We start from the raw sequence: 25,655 nt of genomic DNA on the forward strand, positions 1-25,655 counted from the left end.
TGATTTGAGCAAATGTTACCTTTAATTGCTTCAAACCAGTTATATTGTCCTCTGACATCTGAGATCAGCAATGGATTTTTGGGCCAACTACTGCTACTCACTGGAAATGTTGTCTTTTTCGGACCATTCTGCTTAAACCAGAAGGAGATGGCGGTGTGTAAAAATCAGAGTATGAATACTCAGACAAGATGCATGACGATGCCCTTGTAGAATTTGATTAGGATAAATTTAGTCAGGTCAAACATCCCCATTCTGTTCTTTCTACTTCAGGTCTCTGACGGTTAAGGTGTGTTGTGTCCAAAATTATCTCCTTGTTTCAGCAATGTTAAAGGGAGAGAGGTTGTTTACTTCCCACTTCTGAATCAATGATCAGCACAGTTTAAACCTTGAGACATCTTAGGAAAACTTCCAATGTCAGTCAGTCAGTCATTTTCTACCACTTCATCCATAGTGGGTCGCAGGGAAGCTGGTGCCCATCCCCAGCAGTCTATGGGCGAGAGGCAGGATACACCCTGGAGGGGAACTTCCAATGTTAAAGAGAAAATTAAGGAGATACACCTAAAATTGTTAGTATTATTTTTTGCATTGAGCTACTGTGAAGTTATCATTGGGGATGTTTTCTTATCTGTAATAGAAAGATTTTATATCACCTTGTGGTTGTTAGAAAGTTAAGTTCTTCCGGAGAGTGATGGAAGTTAACAAGCTGGTCAGACCTATTGTTAAACCTCCTCATTAGCTGATTTGGCAAATCAGCTGATTGTGAGTCTGTTGGGATCATTTTCAATCAACTATGACACATGAACAGCACGGGAACAAAAGTGATTAGGTGTGTTTATACAGCTTAATAAATAGAACTTCACATCCAAACATGGATGTTGCTCAGCTAAGAAAAAAATCTTCACCTTACACTACTAAATTAAACAACGAACCAGTACTTACTTGTTTCTTCAAAATAAATAGATTATTGGTAACATTCCAGTTTCTTAAATGCTTACTCCATCCCCCCAGAGGTTGGCCATTGGCTGACTTTCTACTGGTACTAACAAGCAATTGAACAGGTGTACCTAATCCAATGGCCGGTGGGTATATGCAGGATCAGAAATACAATGCAGTTGTATTTTTAGTTAGCTTTAAACTCTGATAGAAGCAGTGATGACCCTCCTGGTATTCCCTACTTCCTTTCTTAGAAGGGATCTTTTTTTGTGCATGTGGGAAATGTGGAGAGAAACGAGTGCACGAAGTTAAATTTTTAATCAATCAATGAAATTGTAAGCAGGGTAGCCCATAAGAAAACCCATGCATTTCCTTAAATAAACCGTCGAAATTTAGAGTTTTAAAAGTAGAGAACCCCTTGTTACTAAGAAGCCTTGTGCAAGTGGCTTCCATAGACCGCCAGCACCGCATCCCGCAGTCCGGCTGACACGCATCAACTCGTGCACGTCAGCTCGCGCGTTCATGCAGGCTCAGCAGCAGCGGCAGCGGCAGCAGCATTGTCCCGCACAGTCCGAGCAAACGGCGTTGAGCTCAGGACAGATCCCGCACCCTCTCACTGCAACATGGCAACAGAGGTAAGGGATTTCCTGCTGCTTCTGCTAGTATTCCCTCCTAGACTCTATACCTACCTCTTCTTATTTTTATTCCGGCAAGTGCAGGTGGGGAAAGCGGTACTGTAAACTGAATGGGATTCATGTGTCTCTTGTATATGGTGAACACATGATTGAATATTTGACTGATTCTGTAACACAGAGATGGTAAAGTGGCGTTTATTTGTTTTTATTAGTTTTTTTAGTTTATTAGTTTTCTGTAATTTCTGTATAACTCAGTCTACATAAATTACTTTAGATAGTTTGTTTACCTCCATGTTACGGCTAAAATGTATTACATAGTTATCTATACCACAGAGACTGTTGATTCGGATGATAATGCTGTTTATGATGATGAGTATTATGATGATATTCAGCACCATGGATAGTCACAGCCTCTTGCTAGCTTCAACTACATAATATTTTTACTAATCTTGGCAAGGCTTTATTTTATTTTATTTTTTTTAGTTTAAGTGCATCCTTTTGGCACAACTCTAAAACTGATTTCAACTCTTAACCATCTTGGACGAATGCCATGCCTTTACTCCTTTTACATGACTTGCGAATCTAAATCAAGACCAACACCAATGCCCTTGTTCATGCTGTGTCTAATAGCACAACTAGTTGCCTCAAACAGGAGTTGCTGGTTTATTTTTAGCTCCAGTCATGCCTGGTAGCTCTAGGGCCAGCAACACCTCTTTCCCCTCTCTGTGTGCCCTTGGTAATGTCACCATAATGCTGAAGACATAGCTGGCTGAGTTATGGTGATGATCTCGCAATAGGATGCAGCTTGGGACAGCACACTCATACATGCATGAATGTGCTGTCCTACGGGCAAATTTATCTAGGCATGTTGACTATGTGTTTGTAAAGGAAATATTTGTAGACCATAATGGCTCCAGTTTATTGGTGAGTGAACCTGTAATTCTTGTAAGTAAAGCTTAAGTCAGGACAGAGGCTTGGAACAGTTTTTTGGGTTTTTTTTTCTGAAGTTTGATCGGTTAATATATCTGTCGGTGTCCTGTTCCAATCCCCATCATTCACTTAGAAACACATATGTGTATGCAATCACACATACATTTCAGTCTGTGGCCCTGTCCACAGCACATTAAATACGATTCACTGATGCAGTTTAAACCCATCAGTAACAAGCTCTAAGATAAGCACTGCTTCTTGTGCATGCTTTTACCCCTTCTGTTATGTTCATAGCATGCCAAGTCAGCAAATGATGGGATAAAGTGATTGGGTAATAGTCAGGTTGCTTTGCAGACTGTTTGCCTATAAAGTTCCTGTATCACCTAATCCCATTATGTCCACATCATACTTCCACTCTGCAGCTTCACTTTTGCTTTGGGGAATAATGTGACAAGGAGAAAACTGTCAGAAAGATCTACACTGAAACAATGTTCAACCTTTTCCAAAATAAACAAAAAAGAGATTTCCTTTGCCAGTTTTGGTCTCACGGTTGCTCATCTATCACCTAGATTTATTTTAGTAAGGTATTCAAAGAACCTCGGCTGAACAGGAGGCCACATGCAGAGTTCTAAAAAGATCAAAAAAGAGCACTAATTATAAAAGAAATGCTGTGAGAAATTAAAATGATATGTCTAATATTAATTGCATTTACTGTGCATGCTGTCATTGTCTTAGCGAATTATGCGTGATGTCTGTCCACTGGCAGCAGTCACCCATTTTGTAGCTGTATGCTCATGTAATCAGAGTGACTTAGCCAGGAAACATGTCATGACCGTGAGAACTACACAAAGCCAGAATGGAAGAATAAAGAGGGGATGTCACTAGAGTGAAAAGTAGTGACAAAGAAAATATGTTAACAGGGATAATCTCTTCATTTCCATGTGTTCTCTGCCAGGGGCTTTTTTTTTCTTTTTGCATCTGTGCCACTGCAGAAAGTATTTTTTGTTGACAGCTTGGTCTTTTGTAAAATGTAATTTTAAAAGCTAATTCTGTTCTTCTACAACATTTCAACATATTTTACGCAGATTCATTGATGGATGGCAGCATGTTCAATATGTTACCTGATTATATATCTTCTTTTTGTAACTTAGGTTTACTTTCTTTTTTTATGTATAATAATGGAAAGAGATCAGTACTTTAACATCTTTGCATGTCCCTTTAGTATATTTAGATTAAGGAACTGGCATGAAGATTTATAACTGAAGTAAGTAACTGCTTCCTTGATTGCACCTCTCAAACCTCTCTGTTATAACATTGACCTGACCTCTAGATGACCGTTCTCAAAAACACATTTCAAAAGGAAAAATATCAAAATTTTGGGGCAAATAGAAAGATATTTGTAGAAACTCGTAGAAAGAGTTGCACTGTCAAATACACAGCATAAAAGGCACCTATGGTTGATGTGGACTTCTTTCACAATTCCTTACAATGTAGTGACTGGTTAGTCACTTATGATGGGACTACAGGATTCTATCACTGGAAATCAGTGGAAGACAGCACTGATTTCCACCTGCTTTGCTAACCTGTGAGCTGCTGACCAAACATGTAAACATGTCATTCTGGAGGGTTTATTGTTCATATTCAGGGTGCGATGTGTTCCCTGATTTCTCGTCCAAAATGTCATTAGTTAGGTTTCTAAAAGTTAAACTCTAGATCCGCTCAAGATTAATACTGGAGTCAAAAGAGGATCAGGTCCAATTCCAACTCTAGAAAACGCTAGATAAAGAGGAACTGAGAGGCTTACAGCCACATGCAACGTCACATCCCTGCCTCTGATTATTTCATTTTATGCATTTATGCTGCAGCTATGAAATACAATGCAATGCAATGTGTATTTGCCCCCTAACAGATTACCAGCTTTTTGTTAAACTAGCATTGTTCAAATCATCAACCTGGTAGATACAAAATAGAGTTTTCAAATGAGAATTTCATATATTAAGAGAAAAACATTCACTTCATGAAAGAGGTATCCCCCCCTGCTATCAAGTGTTTGTGATTGTTTCCTTTCACAGTATGAAAGTATGCATGGTAGGTTAATTGGTCACTCTAAACTGACCTTAGAAATAAGCGTGTGGTTGTTTGTACTATGTGTCCCCTGTGCTGCTTTGTGATGGACCAGCCTCTTGGTGACCCTGCATGGATAAGCGGGTATCCACAGCGGGTATCTACAATGAATGTAAGAATGTCAAAAAGCAAAGATAAGAAGTCCGTAAAGGGACAAATATATATATTTTTTACTGTACTGTACAAATTCAGTACTGTAGCTGAAATGTGTAAAACCATGTTGAGGCAGCTACTCCACATCGAGTGGAGCCAGTTGAGGTGGCTCGGGCATCTATACCGGATGCCCCCTGGACGCCTCCCTCGGTAGGGGTTCCAGGCACGTCCCACCGGTAGGAGGCCCAGGGGACGGTCCAGGAGACGCTGGAGGGACTATGTCTCTCGGCTGGCCAGGGAAGGCCTTGGGCTCCCCCCGGAGGAGCTGGGGGACGGACGTCTGGTGCCTCTACTGAGTCTGCTGCCCTTGTGACCCGGTTCCTGATAAAGCAGAAGATGACGAGTATGTGTATGAGTACCACAAGGTTTTTATTAATGGATTTGATCCAACAACTCTTTGTGATTGATGCAGTTGGGACATCTATCTAACAATACATTTAGGTGTCTTTTGTGCATTAGTTATTTTTTTGTCCTCGTTGGAAAATGTATTGTATTTTTTTTTACCAATGATGTATGGGGGGTTTAGGTTCAGATTCCTTCTCTTCCCAGCTTAGCATCATCTTTCCCACATGCTCCTTATTTTTTGGCCTTCTTTTTATCTTTACTCATGTTTATCCGTCTCGGCTTTTCTCACATATGAGGCTTCAACATACTTCAGCATTCACTCTAGCTTCTGTTTCACGTTCCAATAGTTTTTTCTTATTTATTTATTTTTTCGCTATTTCTACATCTTCAGATCTTTGTTCTGCTAGCATTCTTCTTCTTTTCCGTCTTTTCCTAATCTATACTCTATTTTCCATAGTATTTCCTCTTAAATTAAAATACTATTGAAACGTTTATTTATTTCAGCAAATGAATTAAAAATATAAAACTCAAAAAGTACATGGTTATAGATTTTAGTAAGTAGACATTTCGGTTTTCATTAGCTGCACATCATTATCATTAAAATGAGCAGAAATGAGTACTTGAGATCACTCTGTGTAATGAATCTATGAGGTTCCATTTTGTAATTGAGTTGCTGAAATGAGTAAATGTTTCCTACTTGTTTAGATGCACCTGCACCTTTAAAATTTTAATTCACACTGCAGGACACACTTGAAAGGCATTTCGCTGAAAGAAAAACGTACACAACATTCCCATTATTTTTTCCTCAATGGCATTTATTTAGGAGCCATTCCACCAGTTCAAGTAATAATACAAATCTGTTTGTCATTTTTTGATGTTTTGGTCTTAGCACCTATATGTACAGTACATTACTCGACATTCTGGCACTGGAAAACAAAGCTCATGTAAACCTAATGAGGTTGACATTGGGCCAACTGATTCTTATTTGAGTAAACAAAGCTCTGCCGTGTCTTGATGATTACATCTATTAATAGAATAGCTGATGTATCATGATGGCCCAAAGATAGAGAAAGAAAGCAAAGAAACTGATATTAAAAGCTCTGGCTGTGAGATAATTTTGGCTGTTAGCAGATGAAAATAGAAGCTTAGACTATTCCTGGTTGTGATTGATGTGGGCCTTTTCTATACAGAGATGAAAGACTGGCTATGTGCTAGGTCTGCTTACGTTGACTCACTACCTTCCAATAATAACAAGAACGCTGTGGCCGACAAAACTCTCCAAAAAAAACATGGATTAAGAGTTGGCCAGTTAATTTTGGCAAATGCACAACTGTTTAGCATTCCCGGAGAATATCATATACATAACCTGTTTGAGGCTCTGAGTACATTCTCATATGTCTTCCTATATCTTCTTTCCCTTTTTGTTTCTCTCTGTCTCCGTCCTATCCACCCCCTCTAGTTGCGTATTTTTTCTGAATTTCTAATTGCCATCCTCTTGGGAGAAGTAATTTAGATCAGCACAAGACAAGTTTACTGTGGCTGTTTTGAAGTAAAACATAGCGGTTACTACCAAAGTGATGCAAAGAGCAGTCTTTCAGAGTGCTATAATTGAAACTGGGTCTGTTGTAGCTCAAGGAATATAGTCAGAGTGCTACTGCAAGCAAACATTGCTTTTGATACATGAGGTTCTCAGATTTATGCCAGTCAGGTAATTAAAACCTGCCAAGATGATTTTACATTTCAGTAGGAGCATTTTCATAAAAAAAATCTCCATTTGTAGTATATATTTCTTCAATAGGTACATAGATTCTATTTATGTTTTTGAATACTTTATATTGAGTGCAAATGTGTAAGCAAAATAAAAAAATAAATACACCATTTTCTGTGAAATTGTAAATATACTAAAAACTAAACTGTTAAAGAACAAAGTAAGAAAAAGTGAAGAAATTATAAAAATACTTGGTCCTTTAACAGTTTAGTTTTTAGTATATTTACAATTTCACAGAAAATGGTTTATTTAAAACCACGGGCTGCACGGTGGTGCAGTTGGTAGCACTGTTGCCTTGCAGCAAGAAGGTCCTGGGTTCAATTCCCAGCCGGGGGTCTTTCTGCAGGAAGTTTGCATGTTCTCCCCATGCATGCGTGGGTTCTCACCGGGTACTCCAGCTTCCTCCCACAGTCCAAAGACATGCCTGTTAGGTGAATTGGTAACTCTAAATTGCCCTTAGGTGTATGAATGAGTGTGTGCATGGCTGTATGTGTGTTGCCCTGCCATGGACTGGCAACCTGTCCAGGGTGTACCCTGCCTTTTGCCCATAGACTGCTGGAGATAGGCACCAGCTCCCCCTGTGACCCACTATGGAATAAGCGGTAGAAAATGACTGAATGAGTGAAGAAATTAGTGTTTGGTGGACTTTTGTCGTTAAGATTTACCCATTGGCAATCCCATATCTTTACGGTTCAGATTATATCCTCTAAGTATATCCTCCAAAAGAGGATGGTGCAGAAATGTACAGCATTACATGCTGAAAAAGGAACAGTTAAGAATGTATCAGTTTAAACGCTTAATTATAATGACATTCATGTCCATGATGACTTATTTAACTACACATTGACTTCAAACTGCATTGCCTGCATTCCTTTTCTCCCCATCTATTGTGTATCCCCTTAGTTTCATAACCTCCAGGACATGCTGCAGACTGCATCGCTGGTAACAAAGGTGTTCATACAGCGAGACTACAGCGAAGGAACCGTGTGCCGATTCCAGACCAAGTTCCCCACAGAGCTCGACAACAGGGTGAGAACAGCAACAAACCTACGAAAAGCAGCTCCAATGTCCCACAACCTAAAACTAAGTCCTTTTAAAATATTAAAGCAAATGTGCCTGCTGAACTAATCTGTATTTCCGACCGACTTTTTTACTTCAGAATATAAAAATATTAAGAATAAAATTCAGCGAACAAAATGTACATTTGCAAAATACCCTTTAAATTGGTGAAACATGCAAAATAGTTGAGTATAATACAAGCTTGTTGATAATATATGGAGGACCAAATTTATACTTTCATTGGTAGAACAGAAAAAACAGCTCCTAAACTCCCTTCAGGTTTGTGAAAAACACCTCTTTTCGCACAGGAAGGTTTTAAGAGGTCCATGATTTATATGTTTGTGAGCACTCATTCATATGCAACCAAGAACCAAGAATATCTATCAAACATCCTTAATTAAAAACTGATGAGTTCTACTTTAATGGGATTTTTACTGTGGAGAAACACCTTTTGAACAGCAACAGGAAGCACACCAGAAAATTGATCATAAAACATTAAAATAATGATTGACAAAGGCTGTCACTGAAAAGAGGTAACCATAGTAAGACCTTAGAAAGCTTTTGGATTGTCTAAGAGCATTGTTTTTGTTAAAAAAAAAAAACCAAATATATATATATATATATATATATATATATATATATATATATATATATATATAATTTGCATGTGTACCTTTAGTTTACATGGTGTGATGATCCTTGTCAGAACTGGAGTATATTGGCTTGAGGAAGATGCAGCAAATATTTTTGACATGTTGTTTTATAGATGCACAGCTTGTTTATGTTGTTGTGGGAGAGCTAAATGTACCGTGTTCCCAGTCTGCCATGTCTGTACCACCCATAACCTTGCCTCAATGCTTGTTTGTGTTTGTAATTAGATAGAGAAAGCCCTGCTTGAGCAGACAGTAAAGACCCTGAACTCTTATTATGTGGAGGCGGAAAAAGTTGGAGGTCAGTCATACCTGGAAGGATGCCTGGCTTGTGCAACAGCGTACATCGTCTTCCTCTGCATGGAGACGCGCTATGAGAAGGTAAAAAGTCTAAAAATTGCACTCACAAAATGTCATCACCTGATACTCAAAGAATGTCTTGTGAAAATACATAAAAGATTAAACCTTCCTTCTTGTCTGTACAGTGTATACAGCTGTTATCAAAAGCCTTTAAAATCTACACGCAGGCCAAGTGACTATAATTTTGTTACAATGTAATGTTTTCAGAGATATTGAAGAATCTGGCATTTATTAAATCTAGGACACCAACAGAGCTCCTGTGCCCATGCTCTGAAAGAGGCCCTCTACAACACTAAGTTAAGGAATTAGATGTTCACAATAATCAACATACAGTATATCAAGCCAAAGAATTGTAGCCATTTTCTCAATTTAATACAAAGACCGGATTCATTTGGAAAGCCTTCACTGAGTTTTTCAAACTTAACTAAAGAACCACTATTGGCAGTTTGGTATTACTGTAAAAAAAATGTAATTGATTGAGTCTGGAGAAAAGAAATTCAAGTCAAATGTAGCCTTTGCTCTCTATCTCTAGATGAGGCAAATAGTCTTCTAGCGGCATTACCATGTTGTTCAATTGTATCCGCTCATCAGTTACTCTTAAAGCAAATTTAAAAACTCTGAAATTCATGTGCAACAACTTTTTAGGGCCATATTTCAGGATGATGGCCTGCTATTTTCTTTAGACCAAGTGTAGTGATGTTTTAAGGGTTGTGTACATATCTCCCTTCTAATGCCACAGTTAAGTACAATTGTGCTTCAATCAAGAAACATAAAGAAAAATGTATGATTTATGATAGCAAAAAAAAGGTTTTTCTACATTTCTTTAGATTTTATTTAAATTAATTTAATTTTATCATTTTCTAAAGAAATGGAAAATATAGAACTGACTGGAGATTTGGTTGAATTTGTTTCAGTGAGTAAACTAGTACTACTAGGCAAAGCCAATGCCTGGATAGATTATACAACAATATAACCACTTGAAACGGGTCAGGTTTGATGTTTAGAAATTTTTGAATAAGACTGTGCCCGTATTTTAAAAACATGCCTAAATCAATCTTGAGTTGTTTTGATAGTAGGGCAACCTAGTGTACCAACTGTACCTGAATGCAGCATGAGCTGTTGGGGAAAATCCCCAAGGTATGCCTGAGTTTGTCCTGATTGGATGCTACAGGTAGCCATTTGGTTAATAGCTGTTTTTTCTCCAGTATCTGTGTTCTTTACATTCAGCTTGGACTTGTTTAAGATAAATAATTAATTCAGTAAAGAGGGCTACTGTACATACCTTACTGCTGTTGAAAAACACTATTGTGAAACTTGGTTTTGGTCCACCTAATTTTCTCCATCATCACTGAATAAGAAGCCTTCATGTTCCCAAATAGCTGAGATTAGTGAAAGCTGGGAGTCCCCTCGGTTTTGTTTTGGTGTCACTTTTTAAAGTTGCAATACTGAGGGTTGCATTGCCCACATAAACATTCTGCATGTATTCAGGTATAAAACAACGCTTTGTTTGTTGGTACACCTGCGTACCGAACTGACAGGGCTGTACCAGATATTTTGGGTAGGAATACAGTGTACTGGTAAACCAAACAGAACTAACATAGAGAGTTTAACCAGGTGTCTGCAACCTTTACAGTCCAAAAGAGCTTTTTTTGCCCTCAGTCCAGCAAAATAAAATCGTTTAGAACTTTAAATGTCACGTGAGCTTTGAAAAAGGACATCTTATCATTTTTGTTAAATATCTCTTTGTTGTCATTTTTATAGAACCCCCATTTTTGTATTTTTAGGTTTTAAAATAAAGAAAAACACAAAACTTTTGCAAAAAGAGGATGGATACATATCTTGTACAGGATGTTGATATTTGTGGAAAATGATGCTGTTTCCAGCCTAATGACAAGAAAAATAGTTTTAAAATATTACTGTTACTTTAAGTGCCATTCTGTTATGGAAATTCAATGCAGTTATAACATCAAAAAATAAAAACTGGTAAAACTTCCATTTGTTATTGTATCTATATTTTAAAACAGTCGATTCTTTATCATTTTAAAGTTATTAACAGCCATTGTGGAAAGTCCAAAGAGCCTTTGCAGCTCCTGAGCTGCAGATTGCTGACCCCTGGTTTACTTGTTTTAGATCGAATGCATCTAATGCATCTAATAATCTAAAATAATCTGGTTTTCATTGTACTTAAGGGTAGCTTCATTTGGCACAAACATAGAGAATAAACTGACATTTCGCAGAGTAGTCCAATGCTGCAAAACAACTTGAAAGAAAGACAAGAGAAGCAGATGCTACTGCCTTTTCAAATTAAACACAATACATTTTCAACTCTTGAAATATGCCAAACAATGTACAGAGTAAAAAATATGTTATTCCCTGTAAGTATCCAAATAACCTTTTAGAATAAGTTATTAATCACATTAGAGAACAATTTATGTTCTGAAAGCCTCCAGTGAGGACCAATGTTTAAAAAAAGTTTCAGTTATCCTCTCCGAGCAGACGGGAAAATGCTATGTCTGTTTTTTTACAGTCAAAAACACACAGTAACACTGAATAACTGCCTTGTAGTGACATTTTAAGGTTTTTTAAGATTTTTTGCTTTTAAAAAAAGGGACAGAAGCACTTATTAATTGCATTTGTTATTTTGTTGTTTTTTTTAATTCAGCAGCCATTCAAATCAAAATAAATCTAGATAACTGTCCGGACATTTATATCATTCTGGCTTAAAGATTAGTAAGTCCACTACAATGTGAGCTTCTGCTGAATGCATAATTATTTTGGTTTGTTGAGTTCATTTTATTTTTTATGTAATAACAGTAGTTATTGAAAAGTAGTTTATTCCAAATATTGTCTTTCTTTTGAGAAATCCCTATTATTTGTGTGGTGGGTAGGTTATAAACTGATTCTTTGTTTATTTAAAGGCACCACACACTGTAAAATGCATTTATGCTGGCTTTTAGCAGACTTTTCACATTTTTCTTAATGTATTTGGTAACTACGGTTCTCACTATTGTTGGATGATTTTTGTTGTTAATGTTGCTGTTGGTTTTTATTTTATTTTTAGTCTGAAATAACAAATACATCACTGCTCATAGAACTTATGAAAATATATAGTTTCACGTTACTTATGTTAAGCTTTTACCTTAGTTTATACATGATGATGTATAATATAATTGTTTTTGTTTTTTTTGCATAAATCCACCAATTAAATAAAAGTTTTATGTTCTGTTGGACAAATGGTGGTATTAAATAGCCTGCTGCTTTTGATGATAACTAATTTAAAAACAATGTCAACTTTCTGTAAATAGGTTGAGAAATATTTTGGTTCTGACCCAGTGCCATCTAATTGTAAAATAATAGTAATCATCATCCTGCTCTGCCAAAGTTTTGAAACATTAAAGATAGAAATTTAAGAAGCTGAATGTGATGGACTTTACTGTTTAGTATTAAACCCATACATTTTGTTTGAAAAATACTTGACTTGAGAAACTGAATATTTTTTAACAGCGAAAGACATTCAGTTCTTTATTGTAATCTGTTGCATTTTATCAAATCAGCAAATTTTAAAAACTCACTCCAGTAGAAAACAAGCTGAATCGAGGAGATAAGATCTGATTCTTCTAGTCATCCACATCCTGTTCTGAAGGCCACACTTGAGTGCCACGGGGTAAAGCATGGCACGCCATCTGTAAAATAGATTGACTCAGCGCAGGCAAGATGACCATCTTGAGAAAGGACAGGTGGTTCAACCTGTTCATGGCTGTATGCTTGTTAGTCACTGAGATGAAACAAGAACACACACACATAATGCAATCACACACACAGACACAGTGAGCTTGATTAATCCTCTTTGTGATTTTCTGTGAAACAGCCAATGATTAAGATGAGATTGGAGTGGAGAGAAGTTCCAGCATGCCTCTCTGTTCTGATCTCTGTCTCACACAACATTCATCTGCCTCATCTTGTTGCATTTTGTAAACACTGCTTTATCAAAGCTGTACTTGGAGATTGATCAATGCATAAAAAGCAGGTTTATTGCTGTGCTGAAGCCATGCAGAAATGGCCTGGTCCGAGTCACCTTTCATCTCCCTGTCAGGTGGTACCGCTCCATTGAGAGGCTTGGATGCTATCAGCTCAACAGGACAGTTGTTTATTTTCTTGTTTAAACTTTATGAATGTCTCTATGACTGACGACGATAAAATATACCCACCCAAGTTGAAGCTGAGTGTGCATATTCATGTGTGCCAAACAACCGTGGTTCTCCAATCCTCTTAACACTTACATCTCATTATCAAAAGGCACTGATTGTTCCCTGCATGTCAGAACAAGCATTAAGAAGTCCTTCACACAGTCTTTGCATTGTACATCTCCGTTGTGTTGAAGATGACTCAAAATACACCAGTAGATTTGCAATGATACATGATTACATTCAGACTTTGTAAAAGAATACAATTGACTTTTTACAGGCAATACTAAAGAGGAAGACTGCTTGTGTTCAGTATGTGTATATTTTTCCCACAATCATGCCAGTATTCTAGTGGCACAGTTAAAATAAGGATACTTGAATGTCAAACTTTGAAAGTAAAGAGGGTTGAGCTGGGCATGGCTTGTGGCGTAGCGGTAGAGTGTACAACCCTTCCAAGGAGTCATCAGTCCTTGGTTCAGATGTCCCAGATTTGAGTCCCAACCCAATGACACCTTTCCTGCATGTCTTCCACCTCATTTTAAGACTGTCCACTTTCAAATATAGGCCACTACTGCCACAGAAATAAATTAATAAAGAGGATTGAGCTGTCCTGAGAGTTTATAGATGTAGCACGATTGGCTTTTTCCTTTGAACATATTAAAGCAATTACATTTATTCTGTCATTTTTCTATGATTGTTGATTAATTATTTTTTTTTAAGATCTTTTGTTTTAGTCTACAGATATTTGGAGCTTTAAAGACGCTACTCTATATCAACTATTCACAACTAAGTGCTGTTATTACAGACTGATATGACAGATTTAAAGAAAAGCAATAAAACAGACCACTGGCTATTATTCAGTGCAGTTAATTTTCGTTGTAGAAAGTACAGACATTTCATTGCAAGTGTCTCATTTTCTTTTTGCATTGTTTTTTTGAGAGATCCCTTGGTTAAATTAACTTTAAAACTTCCAGGAAGTGAATAATTTTGGACTTAACTGTAGGATCACCACGTTATCAGCTGAGCATGCAGCTGCTGCAGAGGACCTCTGCTCAGTATGGTGTTCAGCCTCTGTTAGTTCATCATTCCAGGAAGTGACCTTTGGTTTAATTACTAAAGTGGATATAAATCTGTCATGCCCAATTTAATCAAAGAGCACATTGACATGTTCCATTTCAAATACAGTAACTGTAGGTGGGATCAAATTACATATGCTACAGTTTCAGATGCTCATAAAGGCGATGCTGGAGCTTTGGTTTCTAAAGGCGGCTTCCTATGCGACTGAAATGCAAGGCAGAGATGCAATAGTGTGATGGTGGTATTATTGTGTTTGGGGACCAGCTGACAATTTTGAAGATGAGTTGTCCTTTTTTCTTGATGACCTTCACACATATTCTGATTTAATAAATATGACTATATGCCTTCCCTTGAAAAAGGTGTCTGTATGTGTTGCTCCTGACCATGCACATATTTTTTTTATTAATGTCTCTTCAAAATGTGAAAAATTACAAGTCACCACTTATAGTGGGTGGTTGTACTGTTGCTAATAATGAGCCAGATGGTTATTCTACTCTTTAGCCCACATTATGTTTAATCTGAATTTCCAAAGAATAGGTTTTTTCTTTCTTTAAACCACAGGATATTTTTTCACCTCAACTCTATCACAAACAGTGGGCATTCGTGAATAAAAGTGGCCCCTGGGTAAGCAACTCATGAAGCAGGATAAAAAGCTGTGTACTCCTGCACAAAGCCTGTCAGCAGCAAGCAAGGGGCACTTACTTAAGACAGGAAATGCCATTTCCCATTGACTGTAGATGCAAAAATTCAATAGATATTTTTTTTCCTATCTGGTGCTCGTGTGTTCCGTTTCTACCCTGAAGAACAGCCCGTATCAAAAGCCAGCACTGATCACAGTCTCAAGCTAAGTTGTGTCCCAGATTTGGTTCATAGAGCTCAGCATTAAAACAGCTGCATGTTTACAAAAGTGCTATTTTAAAAAGATTTAGTGACTTTGTTAGGCTTTGTAGCAGCAATCTTAACATACATAAAGCTCAGTGTGGTGAAGTGTATCCGAGTGACATTAGACTGTATTTTAGTTGCATGGCATATCCACATTGTTGGGACCCAAACAGGCATATCTGTTGTATATCTGAGGAGCGGTTCTAATTATGCAATTAGTTTATAGCTGTTAATGTAGCATGACTGTTTATTACTTTGAAGCAACCTAGCAGCAACAAACACAGACTCCAAAGGTTATTTGCAAATGTTTTAGTTGCAATGCTCAGAAAATGAGTACAGACATGCTAGTTTAATTTTGTATGTTGAGGCATAGTGTGAAGTGCACAGATTCCCTCAACTGCCACTCTGAGGTTATTGCACAGTTGATGCAAAACTAATGGATGTGTTCATTGCCAACGCAATGTAAATAAACTAGCCACTTTACATTTTAGAGTTTGCTCTGATGGCTAACCAAGGAGAACATTTTCCATCTGTTCTATTTGTAGCCATATCTTTATGATGGAAACTTTCAGAGAGAGAAAAGCTCCTCAGTTTCAGCAGTTGAATTCTTGCGTAGCATGAATAGCCAGGAAGTATGTTTAAAAGGATTACTGATGTACTTAGACTATAACAGAATTACTTTAAGTTTGTATTATAATTTTCCGGAATATAAGACTCAAGAAAAGGTATCTCATAACATGTGCTATAAAGCTACAAAAGGGGATTCCGGACAACTTTTTTCCATTTTCATATTTTCCACTTGAGTCGCAGCTAAGTGAAGGATACAAAATGGCTAAGTACAATCATAATCTCTCTGCAATACATGGCCATTACATGTTATACAGAATACCCTTTTAAAAAGTAATATATAGGTATTAGCCTCCAGTTAGTGTGCTTATTTAGATTATCTTCTGTGAAACTGTGTATTCAGCTTTTGTTTTCAATGAACCTTTGATGTTTCTAATGAAATCTGGATTAAAACCAGATGTATTTCAGTCTTCCTTTAAAACCTCTTTACCCATATTTTATTTCAGGTCTTGAAGAAGATATCAGGCTACATCCAGGAGCAGAATGAGAAGATCTACGCTCCGAGAGGTCTGCTGCTCACAGACCCCATAGAGAGAGGAATGAGGGTTGTATCCTTCACTTAGCTGCTGTTATACTCTCTGAGAAGAATAAACAAAAGTGGACGAAGGTCTAGACAGTAGATTGGCAATTGGAAAGACTGGCTGTTATCAATGTAATTCCTAGAGACATAACTGGATAAAAGAAAAGCACAGTTTGTGCATTTTGAATAATACATTTTAAATCCTAATATTCTATGGTATCTGTTCAACATCTTCTTGTTTCCAGGAGTAAATCTAAAGTAGGGCAGGTCAGAAGAAGTCTGTAGGACTATACTATCTGTTAAGATGAAATTCTGGGAGCAGAAACTAAGTAACAGAAAACCAGGAGCTAACAAAATGAGTGGGCACTCAAGGAAAGTTGTATTCACTCAAAGCAGAAGCGCATTTTACTATTGAATCTCTTTGTGTGGTTCATGGTACAGCTGGATTTTCACTGTCTTCCTGACTGATCCCATTATAGGCAACAAGAGAGAGAAAAATGTGTCCTACAGACCATGACACATTCCTGGCGTAGAATAACTTAAACAAATTAGACTACAAGTCAAAGAGCCTTGTTGTACCAATGTAGCAACCTTGCTTTTCCCCAAACAGGTTAATATGTGACAAACGTCTGTACATTTTTATGTACCGGTAAATAGGATCATTTTATGTTAACACTAACAAAATGGTTTTTGGTTCACTGCCAAAAAATCACACACTTAACTTTAGTCACTGCTAGATCACAGAGTACAGGATATTTCAGACCAACTAAAGCTAAATGAGCACATCAAACTCCTGTGGAAACTCTTGTGAGGATAACAGTTTGAAGGAACAAACATACTAGTAGGTGGTATGTTTAGAAGATAGTAATAGAATAAGTAGTAGTAGTTTTATGTTATACCAGCCATAAAACGAATGACACGTATGTCTCTGTTGTTTCTTAAGTTGTTTTTTTTTTTTTTATCACTACTTAGTTATAATTTCTTAGGTTATACTTTGTATTCCGCCCAGTGCTGTTTTGAGCTCATGTTCATATTGTTGTATAGTTACAAATGATTGTTGTCTCCCAGCCTTTGATTTTAATTGGTGGTCGGCAATATGTGTTTGCAGTTGAGTCGGGATCAGCTTGCGTTAAGATCTGCCTCAAAAAATTCCAACTGTTAGACTGAAAATGGCTGAGGTCGGGTCAGTTCCCCTCACACACTTGTGGACTCCAGTCCTCACCTCATCTCAAACTAGCAAATTTTTGCGCTGACCCACGCTGCCGACTGACCACAACTAGCTCAGACTGAGATTTTTCCCGACTGGAAATTAGGTGTAATGTTGAGCAGAAAATCGCGAAGTGTGGCCTGAGCTTAAGGATGAGGAACAATTATAGGATGTTGATAATATGGTAAACAATATGCCTTATTAAAATGTCACATTTTAAACCATCTGATTTTGTTTAGGTAGGTTCTCTCTTTCTCTTTTGGGTAAAGCAGGAAACTCACAAACCTTCAAGCACCACTGCTAGTGAGCAGATGGCTTTGATATGGCAATATCCATAGCTGATGTTGGGGATTACAGAACGATATTGCTTTAGGACATCCCTGTACTTTCTCATCTCTTGCATGCTGTTCTTTATCTGTATGATCCTTGACATTCATTGTGTCCTCAGCTAGAGATTAGCGTGTTTGAGGGCCGGGGATCAAGCGGATCCAGTCCCAGCAGCAGCATGTCATCGTGTAGCACTGCTCAGTGACTGGAGGGGCAGTGCCAGGGTTACGGGTACCACCACAGGGGCAGCGGGACACTCACCAACATCCGCATGCTGAAACATGAGAGCACCAGGTTCTGAAGACAAGCAGAAAGACAAAAAGCCAAGGAGGTGATCCACAAGATTAGACATTCTCCCTACCGAGACCTTCAACTAACCACCCTGAGAGCAGGATCTGGCTTGTGTAAAAGCTGTGGCTACTTAACAGAATCAATATATTAGCTTGTGACAAATTGCAGCATCCAGTGTCAATGAAGGAATACCTTTTACTCTTAAAAGCTATCCAAGTGAATCATTATTGTTCCATTTCATCATGTCTGTTACAGTGAGTCAGCTTTTGTTGTTGTAGCTCATTCTGTGGGCTCACTTTTGATTAGACCTGTTGTCAGTGTGTGACTGGTATCAGTTTACTGTCATCATTATTCCCTGCGCTTTTACAGTCAGAGTATTCAGAAGTCTTTGCATCAGCTCCACAATCTAAAATGAGGATAACTTGCTGCCTGCCAGGAGACCAAATGTTCTTGTTTTTTGCATTTGTTTCAAACAGTCGAAGGTGAAGTTGCTTTGAATGGTGGCAAATTGAGCCTACTAATGCCCAAGGCTTTGTTTAAAGGTATTTGGCATAAATATCAAACTGAGAACAGTTGGATTTATTTATCTTTCTTATTCAACTGAATGGATTAGGTGATCCGCATCGCAGCTGCAGGTCACACTCTTACACACACATATGCAGACATATTTACATACCATGCCCAGGCATCAGACATATATGCAGGGAAGGGGACATGTGTGCACATGCAGTACATACTATGGGTCACACATGTGTATGTAGCATGTGTTTATGCTTTCCTTCACACACTAAGATTCTTCAAGAGTTTGGATTTGATAAAGCCAGAACATATTTAATATGGTCTCAGCTCACTGGGAACAACTCAAACACGGGCCCCGGTAGTTTTGATGTTTGGCAGTGTTTATGATTTTGACTTCAGTTGCAGTTTAGTGTGACACGAAAGCTTGAAGATCGTAACACCGTTGAAAACATTTTCCCCAAACAGCCTTACTGGCTTTCTAAGAAAGCTGAAAGAGTGTGGGCTGTTATCAGTGGAGACAGTACAGTCATTAAGCAGAGAAGTGTGTTTCTGTTTGAAAGTAGGAGCTCACAAGAGAATCGGCCCACACAGAGTTGAAAAACTAAACCTCTTCTAGCCTGTTTTCATGGCTGTCATGTAGATGCAGATTGTATTTAATTATTAAAACACAACAAAAAGGCAAAACATAAAAATGTTGGAATGTACTGGATCCAAATGTCGCACTCAAAGAAACAGAAATGGTAAAAAGGAATGACATCTTCTATCCATTCTGGGGTTTTGAAGTTTAGGTAATATGGTTTTTACTATGTTCTAAAATAGTTGACTTACTGGTTTTGAAGTATACCAAAGTTTTAAAATGTCATGGTTTAAAACTGCATAATCTTCCTGCTGTGGCGTTCCTGTCGTTTGAAGACCTTACAGTGAAAGATATTCCTCAGGTGATTGGAGTTTTCCCCAGAATTAACACTATTATCATTGGTAACCCAAAAACAGCATGTCCTTTGTGCAGTCAACCGCAGATGGTACCAGAGCAGATAGCCTGGCTAATTAACCAGCAAATACAAGCCTGTGAAATCTGCATCATCCTATAAAGAACAGAATAACAGCAATGTAGAATATTCTGCTCAATAAGAATGCTTATGGTTAAACTACATTTAATTTAGTGCTTTTTGTTTTAAATGATTGATTCTGTATGCATCACAGATTAAATAAACAATAAATAAATGGCATAGATAACCAAATTCTAATTGTTAAAATGAATATGTAATATTATTTAAGGAGCAGTGAGTGAGAAATTATTTTTATATTTTAAATAAAGCAAATTAGATCACGCTACACATTTCACAATGGTCACTGTTTATTCTAAAATAATTTAAATCTAATCTCAAGTGTACAAACCACGTAACCTGAAGCCATAATAAAATACTTAAACCATTAAGCCAACATCAAACAGCCAGGATACATTAGAAAAACCTATAATTTTTAAAGATTTACTTTATTTTTAAAAATAACAATTTTAGGATTGAATAAAAATGACAATTTCCACATTTGAAAGACCTCCATTTGACAGTGTAGCTCAAAGTTTACTATGTTGCAAAAATATGAAAATAGCATCCATTTTGTGTTTGTCTATGTTTTGTCATATTGTTTACCATTACTGGAGCAGCTGATATTGTCGTCTTTTATCACTGAATGTTCAAAGTTAGAAAAACCATTGAGGATCTGATGTGTTTTGATTCATTATTGGGGATAGTTTTACATAATTTAACCCCTGGATTGCTGGTCTAACCCACAGCAGTTGAGTTTAGCCGTGCTTGGATTTAGCCTCCTGTGCTTTCTTTTTTGATGCCTTCATGTTTCATATCGGTGGAATGGATATCCAACCTGGTGCTGATGAACTGACCAATTTAAAAGCAACTTAACAATGCCAAAAGGCACATAAAGGAGCTCATTGGACATTGTATATTAAAATGAGTGATCTGTGCAGGTGTAACTTTGTAGCTTTGACTGTAAACATTTGTGAACTGTAGGGGGCATTGGATATGCCATAAAATATTTCCCTTCCACTGGATGTTATTAATCAATGAGTATTTGTTTCATATTTCTAAGGTGGTCATGAAGAAAAAGAGCAGCAAAAAGCAGACGGTGCTGTTAGATTGTATCATAGGTTATAGAGTTATTACTGATTTGTCTATAATTCTGTTAAAGGTTTTGCTACTGTAGCTAAATAAGTTGATATTAATAACAAGGATAACAAAGTTGATGATAATGATCCTCAGGGAAAACTCTTAAAAGGCCAAATTTAAAGGGTCTTAAATGAGTGTAGCAATGCTAGCACCTATATGGTGATAGTCATGTTGGTCAGCTGGTTGCTCAACCTAGAATGAGCCAGACCAGGCTCTTTGACTTCAGTCCTCGGAGCCACCATCCTTTAAATTTTGGATGCATTCTAGCTCTAACATATCTTAACCAAATGGGTGAATTAGCTCCTCAGCATATAATTAAGTTTTGCCAAGGCCTAGTAATGAGCTATTTATTTGATTCAGATGTTTTGAAACAGGGATGCACCTAAAAGTTGCAGAACAATGGCTACCTGGGACTAGAGTTTGAGAACCCTGAGCTCGACTTTAAACAATGTTATTAGTTTAGATTTAGACATTAATCTACCCATGTACAAAATTTCCAATACAGAAAATACTGCTTCTGAATGGTCTCAAAATGTTCTTTCAGATATTCAATAATATCTCCATGCAGAGTAGGGGTTAAAAAAAAATCTGAAAGTGAAAAATCCATTTTAAATTTGCAAACAAGACTGAACCATTCCATTATTAGTAAAATGTGATTTTTGATATAAAAAGATCAACGCATGCATTATTCTTCAGTTTTGAGCACTATTTTGCTGTTTCTGTTACATTCCTGATGGCGTCAGGAGAGGAAAGCTTTTCTAATGCCATTAGATTGGAAATCTTAATCTTAAATGGGTAGTTCAAATTTTTCAGTAGTGTGGAAGTCTTATGAGCAGTGTTTTATCTGTAGTTTAGAGTGGTTAAAGAAATCTCAGTTTGGAGAATTAGGATGAGGTTTAAATGGGAGGGTCAAGCTGACTCCTATGCCAAGCAGGGTCTATTCAAGAGTGAATTTAATAATTGAACCCTAAGTTCCTCAGCTGAAATGAAAATGTGCCATATAAAATAATATTCAGCAGGTCTTAAAGGATAGCTTAATTTTTGTAGTTATAACGGTCATAGGAATGGCAGCACCAATTTGAGAGCCTTATTGTTTGAAACGTACACAACTTATGCACGGATATCATTCAGCAGGACTTGACACAATCTTACACTGCTAAAGGTACCAAAAGATGGTTTAATGTCATGGCATCACTGTACTTGGCTGGCTAATAGAGATTCTATGGACTACTATTAAGAGGCAGATGGGAGACACCAGAACCAATGATGCAGACAAGCTCAAGTCCTGTTAAAGCAACCTGGGCTTACTTAACACCTCAGCAGAGCCACAAACAGATCATCTCCATGCCATGTCGTAATGATGCAGCGAGTCATGCATAAGGAACCCCGACCCAGTATTAAATGCAAATACTGTACAGTAAATGGCCATGTTTTTCAGTCATTATTGTAGTAAAAATCTTTGAGCTCTTTTGTAATAGTCTAATTTTCTGAGTGACTTTATTTCAGGTTATATTAGCTGTAAGTCGTAATTATTAAAATTAACAGAAATGAGACCCACCAATAGAATGTGTGCAAAACCAGAACTTGCTCTAAATGGAATGCAGTCTTTGTTAACAGTCCTATGTTTCTCTAACTCATTTAATTCAAAAAAGACTCCAATGAAACATGCCTCAAAATAAAAAGCTGCATCAGTTCTGACTATTATGAAGGTAAGCTTTGGGGATGTTGGCCTTAATAAGGTAACAGTCAATCTAGCACATTACAGACAAAAGGTGGGGCCCAGTAAACAGACTGGAAACATTAAGGCTGGGGAATATTTAACCCAACAAGTAGTGGTATCTAAAAACAGGCCTTTGCAACCAGGGAACAAAAACTGCCCTATATTTTTTGTATATTTTTCTAAAGAATTAAAGTTGGAAAACTAATGAGAGTTAAGATTTTGATATGTTTCACTGAGATAAGTTATAAAAATACAACTAAACAAAATATGGCTTAAAAGGGGAAGCTACAAATAAAACATGTGCTAAACAATGATGGATGGCTCATTTAATAATGTAAACTTTTGGTACATTATACATTTATCTTGTACTGTATTTAAGAATTGCACACCTTCATTAAGTCACGTACAATCATTTGACGATTGTTAAAATTGTTGAGATTGTTGAGCAGTAACTATATCTTGCTGAAAATGTGTAACATGAAGTGTGCAATATTGGTACTTTGAGCCCCAAGTTGTTTTGCCTCTGGGGAAACTTGTTCTGCAATAATGTTTCATGCTGCATGGTGTGTGTGTAAACATAGCAGCCAAAGACAAGAAAATAATTCCCTCATCAAAAATATCGCTATATGCTGCCGGGAAAGTGTTATGTATTAATGTTGTGTTAATATTTGATTACTAATATTTTAATTAAAATCATTTTGTGATGTGTATAAAAGTTGATTTGGAATCAGAAGAGAAGGGTTTTTATTTTCTAGTGTGTTTGTTAAAGCCATTGAAAACAGGATGATTGCTATTAGTGTTAAACAAAATAAATTTCATCTTGCTTAGAAGATTGATACAATTTGGGTCATTAATTTAAGAAAGCTTGGGATATCTGTTATGTTTCTTGGGAAATCTAGAAAGGGAAGCCCCCACAATGAGTGCAATTTATATCACCAACAGTCTGCTCTTAATGTGGTCAATACAGCAAAATAAGCTCCTTTTAAAGCTCCTTTTAACCCAGTAACCCCACACAGAGGTAGGTTGTCAGTAAAACACAGTAAAGGTACAGGTAAAGTAAAAGGTACAGGCCATGACGTAGGCCACCAATATACCAATTTATGTTACGTTGTTTTTAGGGAACATATTTTGTAGAGACAACAGCCCAGAGTACGTTTTATCTGGGCAGGTGTGTGTGTATGTGTGCGTTCATCTTTACAACAGCTTTAGATCCATCAGAGCCTTCTCATAAGACCAGAAGTCAGTGATAATGTTCTGGACCTGAGTTAAGATCACAGCAGAGCAGACTGAGCAAAGGGGAGGAGCTGCGACTGAAGGAACATCTCAACACCTGTGGTCGAAGGTCATTGTCATACTAACAAGCTACTCTCTACTTCAGGACATTTTCTTCCTCCCTGTTTGAGGCTTTTTTCCTCATACCTTTTGCTTAGTCCAGGGATCTGCAACCTGCAGCTCAGGAGCCACAAGGGGCCCTTTGGACCATATAGATATAACAAATGCAGGTTTTAGCAGTTAAATTTTTTCAAAGGAAGAATTACATTGAACTTCCCTAAATGAATGACACTAAATGTACCAGTAGTATTTTTTAGATCTATTTTTCTTGTCATTAGGTTGGAAACTTTCTGCTTTATTACTATTCCACAAATATATACTTCCCATACAACAAAATGTATCAATCCTGCTTTTGCAAAAGTTATGTTTTTCTTTATTTAAAAACCTAAAAATAACAATGAGGGTTCTTTAAATAAATGAAAATGTTGCCTTTCTTTTCAAAAGCTCATGTAACATTTGTGGTTCCAAGCAAGTTTTATTTAGCTGGACTGAGGGCAAAAAATGCTCTCCTGATTGTAAATGTTGCAGACCCCCTGGCTTAGACAGTAGTGAAAATGAAGTTGCCACGTTTTAAAACTTGCTGTTCTTTGGCTGCACAACACTGTTCCCTTCTGGTCTTTTTTCCTGCTTCTTTATTGCTTGTTTTCTCTACAAAAAAGAGGTTGTCTGCTTAAACTTTACAGTTATTTATGTTTTGAGTCACGGTGAAGAAAAGTCACTTGTTGCTTATGCATAACTGGGCTTAAATGCTTATTCTTACTTATAACAGAAAATCTGTGTACCACCCGTGATTCTGCTCTCCAGAAATATTTTAGCTGGCAGCAATATCTGGAAAATGGTAAACACTAAAGTTTGAATCTGTGCACTTGCATGTAAAAAATAGAAACCCTCAGGAAAAATCTGTCTGCACAATCTGCCATTGACACTAGTTGACTTCAATTACAAGTTAATGTTCTTTTCTTTTAGCTCACCAAGGCAAAAACCCAGGACAACACTGATCCAGAAAAAAACATAGTTTGGATTTTATGAGAAAGGAAAGAAAGAGAAAAAGAAAAGAAAAATATGTAAGTAACATAAATTTGACAATTTCCACAAAGTTTTGTTTTACAACCCGAAAACTTCAGTGTATTTTGCTGGGATTTAAGGTGACAGACCAACATAAAGGAGCACATGATTTTTGAAGGAAAACTGTGCATGTTTTTTTTTTTCTTGCCAATATAAATCTGAAAACTGTGCATTTGCATAAATCCAGTGCAAACAACTGCCTTCATGAGTCACATAATTATAAAACAGAAAGGATGCAACAAGCTCCACAGTCTGGTACAGAGACTAAATGTCTTTTTGGGTAAAATACTTGAATAAGTAGGGTTTTTTTTGTTTTAATTGTCACAACTTGTGTAGCGGAGGACCCCGGAATGCAGACGGACAGGCTGCATGACGGTAGGTGAAATGATTTAAAGAACAAAAAACTTACTTCAGAGGGTGATGGCAAAAACAGACATGGGCAGGCTGGCAAGACAGGCTTGGCATGAGCAAAAGGACAAGACATGAACAGAGTGAGTGAATGATCCAAAATATTTCCGCGAGGAATGAACAGAACAGATGTGTGTATATATAGAACAAGAACAAGTTGAAACGAGGAGACTGATGTGCAGGTGAACCGAATAAAGTTAATTGACAGACAGGAGAGAACACAACGAGACTGGAGCAAAACAGAAATTCAAGGATACAAACTAATAGAAACTAAAAAAAAACATGAAACTAAAGCATAACCAGATCCAAAAAACCTAACTTGACAAAACATGAACCAGAAGACAAAAACTAAA

General features: G+C 37.2%; 1 protein-coding gene across 2 annotated transcripts in view; it reads left to right on the plus strand.

Annotated features, from left to right (window-relative positions):
* Positions 1 to 1,418: 1,418 nt before the first annotated feature.
* Positions 1,419 to 25,655, plus strand: part of golga7bb (golgin A7 family, member Bb) — a 92,255-nt gene continuing 68,018 nt past the window's right edge. For both annotated transcript variants that reach the window (XM_047351057.1, XM_047351058.1), the window contains exons 1-6: positions 1,419 to 1,568; positions 7,792 to 7,917; positions 8,826 to 8,978; positions 16,174 to 16,275; positions 17,903 to 18,112; positions 24,796 to 24,893. In XM_047351057.1, coding sequence (XP_047207013.1) covers positions 1,557 to 1,568; positions 7,792 to 7,917; positions 8,826 to 8,978; positions 16,174 to 16,275; positions 17,903 to 17,986 — 477 coding nt within the window. In that variant the 5' untranslated portion in view covers positions 1,419 to 1,556 and the 3' untranslated portion in view covers positions 17,987 to 18,112; positions 24,796 to 24,893. The remainder of the gene's footprint in view (positions 1,569 to 7,791; positions 7,918 to 8,825; positions 8,979 to 16,173; positions 16,276 to 17,902; positions 18,113 to 24,795; positions 24,894 to 25,655) is intronic.

Source organism: Girardinichthys multiradiatus, chromosome 22 (genome assembly GCF_021462225.1).
Source record: "Girardinichthys multiradiatus isolate DD_20200921_A chromosome 22, DD_fGirMul_XY1, whole genome shotgun sequence".
NCBI lineage: Eukaryota > Metazoa > Chordata > Actinopteri > Cyprinodontiformes > Goodeidae > Girardinichthys > Girardinichthys multiradiatus.